Source organism: Nyctibius grandis, chromosome 4, assembly GCF_013368605.1.
Source record: "Nyctibius grandis isolate bNycGra1 chromosome 4, bNycGra1.pri, whole genome shotgun sequence".
Classification (NCBI taxonomy): domain Eukaryota; kingdom Metazoa; phylum Chordata; class Aves; order Nyctibiiformes; family Nyctibiidae; genus Nyctibius; species Nyctibius grandis.
Genome location: NC_090661.1, coordinates 46926256 through 46938804, shown reverse-complemented (window position 1 = coordinate 46938804; position 12549 = coordinate 46926256). Strand labels below are relative to the sequence as shown.

General features: G+C 55.7%; 1 protein-coding gene across 1 annotated transcript; it reads right to left on the bottom strand.

Moving 5' to 3' along the window:
* Positions 1 to 7470: 7470 nt before the first annotated feature.
* FOS (Fos proto-oncogene, AP-1 transcription factor subunit) lies at positions 7471 to 10212 on the bottom strand. The gene is made up of 4 exons (XM_068398607.1): positions 9902 to 10212; positions 9210 to 9455; positions 8981 to 9088; positions 7471 to 8865 (listed from the first exon to the last, which is right to left on the bottom strand). The coding sequence occupies exons 1-4, from the start codon at positions 10040 to 10042 to the stop codon at positions 8257 to 8259; spliced, it is 1104 nt and encodes a 367-aa protein (XP_068254708.1). The 5' UTR covers positions 10043 to 10212; the 3' UTR covers positions 7471 to 8256.
* Positions 10213 to 12549: the final 2337 nt, after the last annotated feature.

The window sequence follows — 12549 nt, the reverse complement described above, 5'->3', positions numbered from 1 at the left end:
GTACCTTTCCACAACAAGGACTAAAGCTACAACAAAAGGAGTTTCATTAGGAAGGCCATTACAAGCTTAGGTCTTGACTAAATGTTCTGGGACTAAGAGCCAGAAGCCATACCCAGTGAAGCATTTGCCCTCAGTAGAGTCCCTAGGATTGCAGACACATATAAAGTATACATAAAACTTTTCTCAAATAAATATTCCTAATTGGGAACATCTCTTCTGGGGGAGGTAGCTCGTATGAGAATCATTCTGCAGTTCTAAACACTGTGGAAACCATCCCATCAGTTTGCCATGACTGAAATAAAGATCTTGAAGATAAATAACCAGGTAGAGTAATATGTTCCCTTGTGTGTTATTCCACTGTATTCGTCTCCAATTACAGCTACGTATCTGCCCTTCAGTGAAAAACATTAGTTCATGTTTCCCTTAAATCCCATGCAGTATTTAGGATGATTTGGGGGTAGTTTACCAAACACTGCAGTCAGCAGGATTCCTTTTGGAGCACTGAACACCTTACAGAACCCTTACAGTGAAGAAAATCCTCTAAGCTGCCAGAGCCCGTTTATAGAGTGGTGACACAGGCAGCATCTACAATACCAAACAAAGCGGGGTATCATAGATGCTCATCAGACACACGCTACCCTCTGAACTGTGCCCACACACCATCTTGGAGATTACTAGTTGACACGGGCCAAGACTGTTTCAGGGACCAGGGTTATTACTGTGTAGTAGAGCAGGGTGGAAAATCAGCAGTTCAATGCTCAAGCTTGCTACCTACCCCCTCTGATTTAGCAGCACAGGCATAGCCAGGCTTGTGGCACCTGGAACTTGCTGACAAACAGCAGGAAAAAAAAAGGGGGGGCAGAGGATGGAAGGATCTGAGACTCCCATGAATAGTTAAAGCTGTGAAGAGCTGATTTCTTTGAAAGTCTCAGAGTGAAATCCTTATCTGTGCCGAAACCCCGTTCTTGGCTTTGTGCTCCACTCTTATGTAATGACAGCACATTACTTTGGTTTCTCTTCCTTGGTGTCCTCGAGGTTAGTGATACATCATCATTCGGTTACGTTACTATTTTAATTCAATTGCCATACCGCATGCTTAAATGCTGTAACAGAACTTGTCCTCCTTTCTACTGCGTGCTACTGGGAACTGTCATTTCTCCTACAATTAGAGTTCCAACACTTCACAGTAGGAATTGCATCATTCTCATGCTGAAGCACCCACTATACTTCAGAGCAGTGTCAAAATAATGTTTTACTTAAAAACCCCAATAACCTGCTAATATCTGAATCCTGTACATTTCAGATTATATGCTTTAGGACTGACACCGCTACTGTACTTTATGGCCTTTGCAATACTGTTACCTAGTCAAAACAAGTATTTAGTTTGGCAAAGAAAAACAAATAAATACTGTATTATGAGTTGGTTTCGCTTCCTTTGTTCACTAGCATGAGAAGATTCAAGATGGGCTATTTAAAAAGAGCTAAATCCTTACCAAATGGAAGATGCGATGCACTCAGAATTAAAATGACCCCCTTAATGCTGCAGCTGGTTGTCTTTAGCCAACAGGATCAAGTTACAAAACATTTGTATAAAAACAGAGCTCAAATATGATCAGTGAAGAGGAGCTGAAAATCTGTTGTTCTGCAGGCCAGAGATGCGGGTCGGGGAAACAGAACAAGAGCTCCATAAATGGAAATAATAAAGGTACCTTGTCCACATGCTAGTTATGACCTTCTTTTGTTTTCCCATGATATCCTGTTGATATAATATCCAGCTCCCTCATGGACATCCGCTGTTTCCAAATGAGAAGAATGAGTGGTGTTAGTTTCACTTCAGCACCTCACCGGGTCACCAGCCTACCTACTCTGCCTGGAAAGCCTGCCGGAAGCAGCATCAAAAAAACACCTTATCAGCAACAGATCTGAACGGATGAGGAGCATGGACATATGAGATCACATCTTGTGGTAATTTAAACAAATTTCAAATACCATTACAATAAGGAAGCACACAATAAGAGCAAAATTTCAGCTAAATACTTACAAACCCACATAGGAATAGTCGTAGGTGACCAGATCAAGCACACCTTTTCCTCTCTCTGCTATCAGCCACAGTCTTCTGACACTACCTGACAGCAACCACCTGAAGAAGGCTCTAACGACGAAGTCAGGGTGTAGTGCCGCCTTCCCGCAGTATTCCCCAAGGCCCCAGAAATTTACAAAAATCACGACTTCCACAGCCACAGGGGATATTTTTGTATTTAACAGTCCTCATCAGCTTTTTCTTCTGTTCGTATTCTGGTCTTCTTTTCAGCTAGAAAAAACCTTGCAGTATCCACAAAATCATGCAACAAGGTTTTCCACAAGTAACCACAATATGGAATGAGCAACCTTATGAGGTCTGGTTTTATCCCACATTTTCCCCAAGTTTCCTTCTATGCCCATCATTCTTATGTTGAAAGAAACCTGCCCTCACTCACTTCTCTGTAAGGCTGACGAGCGCTAGTTAATTTACCTGTTTCTCACCCAGAAACTCTTCCACACCTCAGAACACCTATTTACTTCTCTGCACCTCTCACAGTGCTCTATGTCCTTCTGAAGATGAGACCAGAACTGTACACAGCATTCGAAGCACCAGCACACCGCAGATGTACCCCGTGCCATAATGATGCTCTCTGCTTTGTTCTCTAGTTCTTCTTTCTTACCTCCTAATATTCTATTTGCTCATTTACCAAGCCTTGAGCTGAGATTTTCACAGAACTATCATTATGCCAAGATCTTGTTCCTAAGTGACAGATCAGCTGCTAGGCTGTTCCTGGATATGTGAAGTTAGGATTGCTTACCTCCCGTTTGAAACACTTTACATTAATGTACATCCAACTGCAGCACCAGTCACTTTGTATGGTGAAGTTTTACTAAAGTTCTTCCCAGACCACAGGCTCCAATTCAGATCCTTGTGAAACTTCATGTATTGACTACTTCCACCAAGAAAACACTTTTGCCCTGTTTTACAGCAACCTGTCTTTAAACCAGTGTCATCTACCCAGGTGAAAACTTCTCTTCTTACTCCATAGTTTCTTCAGAAACTTTTGCTAATAGATGTTGTTGAATGGTCTTAAACCCAAGTAGATGACATCAGCTGAATCTCTCTTGTCCACATGCTTTGCCAGGTCCTCACAGGACTCCAAATGACATGTGAAGCCAGGACTTCAGAAAAGCTCTGCCAGCTCTCCTGGTACACCATTTTCTCCCTGCACCCACTAGTTTGCCTTTTTAAAGTTTTCATTAACTGGCCTGGTACAGATAACAGGCTCATTGCTCAGCAGCTCTCCAGAACCTTTCTAGCCATTTTTTTTTAATTGGCATATGAACTATCTTCCCATTCTCTGTTATCAAAGCGCTTCTAAATGAGATGTTACGCATAACCATTAGTAAGCAGCTCAGCTATTTAAATCTTGACTTCTCTTAGAACTCATGGATGAATATCATGCAGTCCAACTGTTAAGCACTTTTTATTTTAGCTATTTATTTCATAACGTTTTCTACAGACACTTCAACTTGAGATATACCCTCTGATAAATCTTTCACAAAATCGAGTATAAGCACAGAAATCTTCCTAAGTTCCTCTACAGTGAGCACAGAACAAAATACTAATTTTTTTTTTTTTCTAGAACTTTATCTCCTCTGAACGGTCCATTTATTTCCGACTGCCCACTGGCTCTGACAGCTTTTTTGGCAGGCTTCCTGTTCTATTTTGACCAAAAGCAGAAGTCAGATTTATTGGCAAACTAACAACAAAACAAATTACAATAAAAACGGCAGAGTGAAGTGTTCAAGGACACAGGTGCCTGGTCACCTGCTACGTGGAAGTCAGCCTTCACAGGGTAGCTCCGATATGAAAATGTAGCGGGGGGGAGGGGAAGTAATTATTTTCTTTCACTTAATTCCATATGGTGATGAAAGCTAATTATTATTATGCATTATTTTTATGTTAAGTTGAATTATATCATCTTTTGATCTTCCGCTGTCACAGGTCAATTCTTCCAGCTAAGAGCTGATCACGAAGGTTGCGGGGGGAGAGGCGATGCTGGGGAAGCCTGAGAGCCACAAGCCGTTATGTGTGAACCCGTCCGGGATCCAGCACCGCGGGGAGCCGGGGAAGCTCCCGGTCCCCCTTCCGATCCCTCACCCCCAGAAAGGGGACGAGAGCGCCGGAGGAGGGGTCACGCAGCCCACGCAGCCCTGCACAGGCGCCCACCTGCGAGGTGCCCCGCACGGAGCTCTCCCACGGGCTCCCTGCCTTCCCCACGCGGGGACAAGGCACCGAACGGCGGCCCCGGCTGTGGGGACGCGGGCAGGGCCGGGACCGGGAGAAGCTCAGGGACACGGTCGCTCGCTCGCCCGCCCGGCCGGCCCTCCGTTCTGGAACGTTCCCGCCGCGGCGGAGCAGCGCCCGCCACGTGAAGGGGGCCGCCGCTTCGCCATATATGGGCACGGCCGGAAGTGCTGGCGTCACGGCGTTGGCTCGTAGCGTCTCCGCGGGGAGCGGGACGTCACGTCCCTGACGCGCCCGCCTCGCGGCGCCCTGGCAACCAAACAGTAAACACGAGGGGCGAGCGCGCAGGCGCGGTGGGGCTCGGCGCGGCCCGCGGCGGCGGAGGCGGCGGTCCGGTCAACCCACCGGCCGCCTGAGGGGAGGGCGGCTGTGCCTGCGGCGGGGTGGGCCCGGGAGCTGCACCCCGGCCCCCGAGGCCTTTGGCCAGCGCGGAGGGTCCGGGGGAAGGCCCGGCTCAGCCCCGCTGCGGGCCTCTCCGCCGCCCCGCCGTTCCCCCGGCTCTGTCAGAGAGCCCCGCGGGGTCGCGCTGGGGCTGGCCCGACGCTGGGAACCTCGGCGGTGATTTCAGGTATCGGCGGTGGTGCCAGCTCGGGCCCCGGCGCCCGGCCCTCAGCCTGCGGAGGAGAGGGGCCGCCCCGCTGCGGCCTGGGGGCAGGAGCGCTGGTGACGACGGGGGAGGGGGGCCGGGTACGCGGGAGAGCGTCGGGACTGCGGCTTCTGTCAGCATCGGAGCCGTCTTGGGTCCGCAGCACCCTCCTCCGGGGTTACTTTGGTGTGCAGCCCTTCTTCTTTCTATTACAAACGTTTTTAAGGCTCTTCATGTTGTTTTACAGCTCTACTTCTTGTAATTCATAATAACAATTCTGCTCTTCCTTGCATTGTGTTGCAGTTTCATTTCTAAGAATTAATTACAGTACTGCCCTCAACGGGATCAGGAGCACAGGAGGCGTCAGGAATAATGCGAGCATTGCCTGTCTTATCTCGTTCCATTGTTTTGTTTCACAAAGCTTTGTACCGGTATCTGTGTGATGTATCAGATGCAGCTTATAATTGAAGCACATGCACGTAATCCGTCCCAAGCAGAGATCGCCGCACTACTCCCTCTCATGCCTCTGTTGAAGTTAGTGGCAAGATTCCCACTGATTTAAGTGAGATTTCACTACAGAGTTCTCAAATGCTAGGAAGCAGGTAAATCATATCCATGACATGCCATAAATTTTATGTACCACATCCTGAATTCTGAATCGCCCCTGGCTGAAGGCAAGGAGTAGGGCTGGAGGCTGGGGTTGAACGTAACGTGCCTCATGTAATGTGCCACCCCTGAGTTTGACATCATCGCGTAACAAATGTAAACCTGACACTTGGCACTTGCTGTCACTGCTGTTTGTTAGAAAGAAAAGCCTCGGTTAGGCTGCAGGACTGCTGTCTCTCAGAGTTCAGCACTAGATTTCACTTTAACCTGTCCAGTGATCATGAGAGATGATGGGGCCAGGATCACTCCACCTGCTTTGAGGGGACTGTGTGGTATTTTGGGACTCTCTAGACCCCTGCTCCTTTCTGTCTCTCTGCTGAACTTCTGGTGATTTCAACAGCATGCATGGGCTCTCTGAGACCTCTGAATTCTCCAGCTCTGAACCTGGTGGTCTTTCAGCTGAAAGCACGTTGTGATTCCAGATTTACTGACTTCACGGGGTTCCTTGTCACATAAGTCTCACTCTCTTGCAGCTACACCTACATGACTGCTTCAGGGGATCAGCACTACTGTGCATTTGCTGTGCCTGGGTGTTGCCCTTGTAAACTCAAGTGGTGATGTGAAAGTAGCTGCTTCTCAGTGGGTGGCATCTCATTAGCAACTGGGGTCGTTCTTCCTCAGCTGTCAGCACTGCCTCCAGCTTCATGTTGAAAGATGGGAAGCTGCACACATAGTCCTTGCTTTTGCACAGGGCAGGCCTTGTTGAGCAAGCCGTGAAGCTGCAATACACGCTGTTGAGATGAGATACATCCTGTACGTGTTCTGGTGAGGGAAGGGGTGAAGAAAGCACAGCCTGCTACAGTGACCAGGAAGTGTGGAGTTACACAAACCCAGCCCTGAACGCCAGAGGAACCTCCAGCCTGCAGAGATTTCCTGAGAGCACTGTGTCAAGGTGGCCTTCAGCCAGACACATGTGCCAGTGCAGGTGACATCTTTGCCTCCACCTTGAGAAAGGAGTTCTCAGGAGCTGGAGTGACAGAGTTAGGGGAGGCCTCACTGCTCTGGTGGGACTCTCCACATGTGAGCATTAGGAAGGGAGCACAGTAGTGCTGCTCTGCATGCAGGGGCAACCTATCCTGGCTGCTGTCCTGCCAGAGGGGCACGTGTTTCACCACACAAACAACAGGAATGACAGAGGGTAGCAGCCCTTCTAAGCTAACTCGGGAAGGAGAGGCCATGCTGCACAGACCCCAGGGAGGGAGTGTGTTCCCAGAGCATGTGGGCTGTTTGCCATAACTTGTATTCATTCAAGGCCTGGGCTAGCTTTAATAGAAAACAAGGGGCAAGGGAAGGGTCAGCATATCACCCTTCAGCCCAAAGTGAGAAGAAAGTGCATGAGCATTTCTGCTCCCCTCATGGCCAGAAGGCAATACTCTGTAGCTGCTCCTTGAGGTGCCAGACCAAGTCCAGGGGCACCCAGAGCCCAAGTGCATGTCCACTACTCCCTACGCAGGAGGAAGTTGGGCTGTTACTTACACACAAATGATGGGGTGGGCCCCAGCCTAGGGATGGCCTCCCTGATTCAGTGGCATGAACTCACCTGCCCTTTGTACCTCCTTCCCCATGAGGCCTCCAGCTTGTCACTGAAAGGCCACACCAGGTGACATGCAAAGGCACAGAAGGGCACCAAACCCAGACCCAGGGGATGGTGAAGGCCATAAGGAGTGACCCTGCTGCCCACGAGGGTACCCACCCAGGACACAGCCACAGCCAGCCCTGCCTGACACCAGGGCCTTAATGGTATTCCCACCCCAATGCACCCTATGCCTCAGGCAGCTAGCACCAGTCTGCAGTTTATAAAGCCCAGCCTAAATTAGAGGCTAGGGAACCCCTTCAGGGTCACAGGGAAGCAATGCAAAAGGTAACACAAGGACAACTCCAGCAGTCAACTTAAATGCTTTTATTGACAATGTCTCTGAACAATAATAAGCAAACAATGCTTAAGTTTCATCCAAGTTCACTTTCCACATGTCAAAAAAGACCTCAAGGTAGAAAAAAATAAAATAAAAATATAAATATCTGAGAATCCATCTTAATAAATAAATTAAAAACACAATAAAAACGTTTTCATGGAAAACTTATGTCAGAACATTCAGACCACCTCAACAATGCATGATCAGTAAAGTTACAATGAACATCAATGTAGAACTACAGTACATGGATATAGCTATTTATCTACCTACTAGAAAATAAAGTAGAGTCTCTTTCCCCCCACGTAAGATGGGTCATTGCTAAGTCATCAGAACACAATATTGCCAGGAACACAGTAGTTATTGTTAATCAGCTGCACTAGATACGAGTTGGAGATACCCAGCACCAGGTTAAATTCCAATCATTTAAAACCAAGAGATTAATTAGTTAATGCTAGTGATACTAAGGAGGGGAGGGAGTCACCTACCCAGCCATGTGGGACATGCTACAGACTACCAGCTCTCATGGATGGGCCGTTGGGGACGAGACAAACTCCATGCGATTTGCTACATCTCTGGAAGAGGTACGAGGCCTCGGTGCAGGGCACTCTGCCAGGCCCCGGGGCACCAGGCCAGACAGGGGGGGTGGCAGTGGCGGGGCCCTCCCCAGGCCCGGGGAGCCCCATGGGGCACAGCGGCAAGTCCGTGGGGTTGCACAGGCAGGGAAGGGGGCCCGGCAGGTCAGTCAGTGCTGGAGCCCCTCACAAGGCCAGGAGGGTGGGGGAGCTGAGGGAGTCGGACGAGGGCTCATTGCTGCTGCTGCCCTTCCGGTGCGCAGCAGCGCAGCTGGGGAAGGCGTCCGCCTCGGGGTAGGTGAAGACGAAGGTGGACGTGTAGGTGCTGGGGCACGGGGTGCAGGTCACCACAGGGGTGCAGAGGGGCTCCAGCTCAGCGCTGGTCCCGGCGCCCAGCGACTCCCAGTCTGACGCGTAGAATGAGGAGGCCCCGGGCAGGTCCATGTCGGGCACGGAGCGAGAGGCCTCCCGTGGCCCCGTGGAGAAAAGCAGCTCATCGAAGGGCTCAGCCTTGAGCTCCAGCCCGCCGCCGCCGGTCTCCTTGGGCGGCACGGCCGGCGGCGCCTCAGCCATCAGCGGCAGGGCAAAGGCAGCTTCCTCGGTCACCGTGGGGCTGGGGGTGCCCAGGTCCAGCGCAGTGGCAGCCGCCAGCTCCTCGGAGAAGCGCAGCTCCTCGGGCATCTTGCAGGCAGGCCGGTGCGCCGCCAGGATGAACTCCAGCTTCTCCTTCTCCTTCAGCAGGTTTGCTATCTCTGCCTGCAGTGCAGACTTCTCCTCCTCCAGCTGGTCGGTCTCCTGCAGAGAGAGCGGGGCTGTCAGCCAGGGCCAGTATCACCCCCGGCTGGACTCCCCCTCCCCTCCTGCCACCCCCGCCCCCGGGTATCCCCCCCGCCTCCCGGGCAGCACTTACCGCCTGCAGGGTGTCAGTGAGCTCCCGCCGCCGGTTGCGGCACTTGGCCGCTGCCATCTTGTTCCTTTCCCGGCGGATCCTTCTCTTCTCCTCCTCCTCCGGGGACAGCTACGGGCAGAGAGAGGCTGCTCAGTCCCACCACCAGCCCGGTGTCCCCCCGGCCGGGGCAGCCCGCCGGCTGCACCCCCGCCAATTCCCGCCCCCCCCATTAACCCCGGTCCCCGCTCACCTGCTCGACTTTGCCCCTGCGGCCGATGCTCTGCCCGCGGCCGCCCGGCGCCTTCAGCACTGCGGGGCGGGAGTAGGCGGCGGGGGCGGGCGCCGACACGCCGTAGGGGTGCCCGCGGCTCTGGGAGGGGGCCACCGACGAGCTGAGGGTGGGCTGCACCAGCCACTGCAGGTCGGGGCTGGTGGAGATGGCCGTCACCGTGGGCACGAAGCTGGCGCTGGAGACGGCCAGGTCCGTGCAGAAGTCCTGCGGGACAGAGGAAGGGGGGGGCTGCCGTCAGCGGGGCGCCCGGACCGCTCCCCGCCGCCCCCGCGGCCGCGCCGGCCGCGGCGCCGCGCTGTCAGCGCCGGCTCCACACGAGAGCGGCCTGTTATAAATATCTCTGACGTCCGCGCTGACGCAGACGCTGCTCCGGAGTCTCCTCAATGAACTCGCGTTTTATCAATGAAGCCGCTTTACACACCCGCCGCAGAGCGCGGCCCGGGCCACGGCTCCCCCCTCCCGCCCCGCCGCGGCACCGGGGCCGCTCTCCCCGCCCAGCCCCCGGTCCGAGGGCAGCCCGCTACGGCCTGCCTGCTCCAGGGGCACCGCCGGGCCCCGCGCCACCCGCTACCGTCCCGCGGTCCCGTCCCGTCCCCCCCCGGGCGCTCCCGTCCACAGCGAGGGCGCAGCCGGCGTGCCCGGTGCCTCACCTGCGGGTTGACGGGCGAGCCCATGCTAGAGAAGGAGTCCGCCGGGGAGGGATAGTAGGTGAGGCTGTCCCCGGCCGGGGAAGCGCTGCTGCAGCGAGAGGAGGGCGCCTCGTACTCTCCGGCGAAGCCCTGGTACATCATGTCGGCTCGGTGCGCGAAAAGCCGGCGGTGCGGGGCGGTGGTAGCGGAGCGACCTCGGGGAGGAGTCGAGGAGGGGGCCGGCTGCGTGCGTCCCTCTGTCCGGTCCGCGCCGCGCGTCTCTCCGCTCCGCCGCCGGGGCTGTCTCTGCTGCTGGAGTACCGCGCCGCGCCTCCCTTTTATACCCTCCCGGGGACGTCACTAGGGACGCGCCACCCGCGCCCGCGGGGGGGTAGCCCGGCCTGCTCCGGCCCCGCACCGCCCCCGGGGCCGCCCCGCACGCCGCCCGCCGCCACCTCCCGCGGAAGAGAGACGTGATGACGGGCGGGAGGCGGCCGCCGGGAGCGGGGCGAGCCCCATGGGCTGCATGGGGGAGGCGGTGGCGGTGTTCCCCCCCCCCGCGCGGAGTGGTACGGCCGGGCTCGGGAACCCACTGACGCAGATATCCTTATATGGGATACATCCTGTGCGAGGGGGCGTGACTGACGGGAAGCGCTCCAGGCTGCAGCCAAGTGCGGCGGGACGGGGCGGACGGGACGGGAAGGGACGGGACGGGGCGGCCCCTCCCCGCCCCCCCCCACGCGTGGCGAGACCCCGCCGAGGGCCCCGGCGCACCAGCGTTACCCCCGCGGGCGCCGTCCCGCCGCAGGTGACCCCCTCCCCGGAGCAGGGGGGCGATGGCACGGATGCTCGGCGGGGCCCCCGCGCAGCCCCGCCGCGGAGCGAGGGGCTCCGAGTGAGGCGGCGAAGCAGGGCCGGGGGCCGCAGCGGGCCGGCTGGGGTGGCGTGCGGTTTGCGCTGCAAGTAAAACCCCGTCCCCGGCATGCAGCAGGGTCTGCCCGTAGCTGGGCAGGGGGACGCGGCGGGCCCTACGTGCTGAACGCTGGACGCACCCCGTTCCCTGCAGCGGGGAAGGCGTCACGTGGCACTGTTTACTTGTCTATTACACATGCAGAGTAACAGTGGAGAGCGGGGGTAATGGCACGGGGTGCTGGGAAGCCCTGCCAGGGAAGCCTGGGGGGCCGCAGCCCCCCAGGAAGGTTGGGAGAGCTTGGGAGCAGCGCCCAAGTGCTGGGACACCCGCCAAGGGCACGGGCAGGGGGCCACCGGGAAACCACCGGCGAGGAGCAAGGGGTGAGGCTCATCCTTTCCTCCAGTTTGGGTTTTGTTTTGATCCTCGTTGCAGCGAAGCCCGGAGACACCCACCCACGACGGGGATGTCAGGCAGCCCTGGCTCAGGTCAGGCGAAGCTGGGAGCCAGACCGCAGACTCGCCTTGCACGGGAGCCAAGAGATCGCGGCTATAGATAGTAACAGGGAAGCTGCAGCAGCGAGTGTGTTTACAGCAACAAACAGAGCCTGCAGCGCAGTCTCCAAGCAGGAGCGTCACCCAGCCAGGCTGGGATCCTGCTGGCAGCCTCTCCCGCTGTTTGAGCTCATGGGCTAAATGCAGCGCCTGATGCTGCTGCTGCTGCTGTTGCTGTCGCTGCGCGAGCAGCCTCCATTCTTAGAGATCTGGGCCACGGGGGCGGGAGAACTGGGCCAGATGCTATTTCTGAGCTGCCCGTCAGAGCGGAGGGGACAGCCAAGGACTGCCGCAGCTCACGGCCTCCACCGGTCCCTGGGAAAGGACCTGCAGGGGCCAGCACTGCCTCTTGCCAGCTCAGCACTGGCCTGTGGGCCAGCCCCTCTCGGGGCAGGCATCAGCCACCCCTGGTCCCTGTGCTGCCGGGGGCTCCTCGCCCCGGCCAGCATGCCCCCTATGCTGCTGCCGAAGCAGTGGGGCGAGCGTGGTCCCTTTGGCAGCCCCAGGCTGCAGGCAAGGAGGTCCCCCCTCAGCATTGTCCAGAGGAGGGATGTGCCAGCAAATCAGCAAAGCCACGACTCTGCCGTCCCTGCCAGCGGCCGAGTGGCAGGCCAAACCTCTGCGACACGTCCCCAGCAGGTCCTGGGTTGACGCACTGGTGCCCAGCATGGGCGAGAGCCTCCAACACAGTTTCAAGTCTCGGACATTTGCCAAGCACATTTCAGAAAATCCCTGCTTAGTCCTGCTGCTGTCTACAAACTGCCCCAGGGTTCCTCCAGCCAAACACCCCCCTGAAAGAAGCATCTGGAAATCAGGAAGGGGGACCCGCTTCACCGAAGCCCAAAATATTTTTGTGGCGCTCATGCAAACCGGCTGTTGCCATCTCCGCTCTGTTTGTACCAAATGGAAAGTGCACAGACGCTGCACATCTCTAACACGTGGAGGCAAGGAAACAGAGAAAGCGAAAACACATGACGTGGGTTTGTTGTTTGCTCCAAACGTGGGGTGCACACGGTTTTACCGCAGCGTGTGTGAGAAAAAAAAAAGGAAGCAAGCGGTACCACAGGGACAAAACAGAGTCAGAGCATGAACCCTCCTGCCCGGGTGACGGGGTTGCCCTCATGAGTGTGCCACCAGAGCTTGATGAAGGCTCCTCGCTCCCTCTCGCCAGCCAGGAACAGGCAGAAGCATTCAGCCCTTCCAAA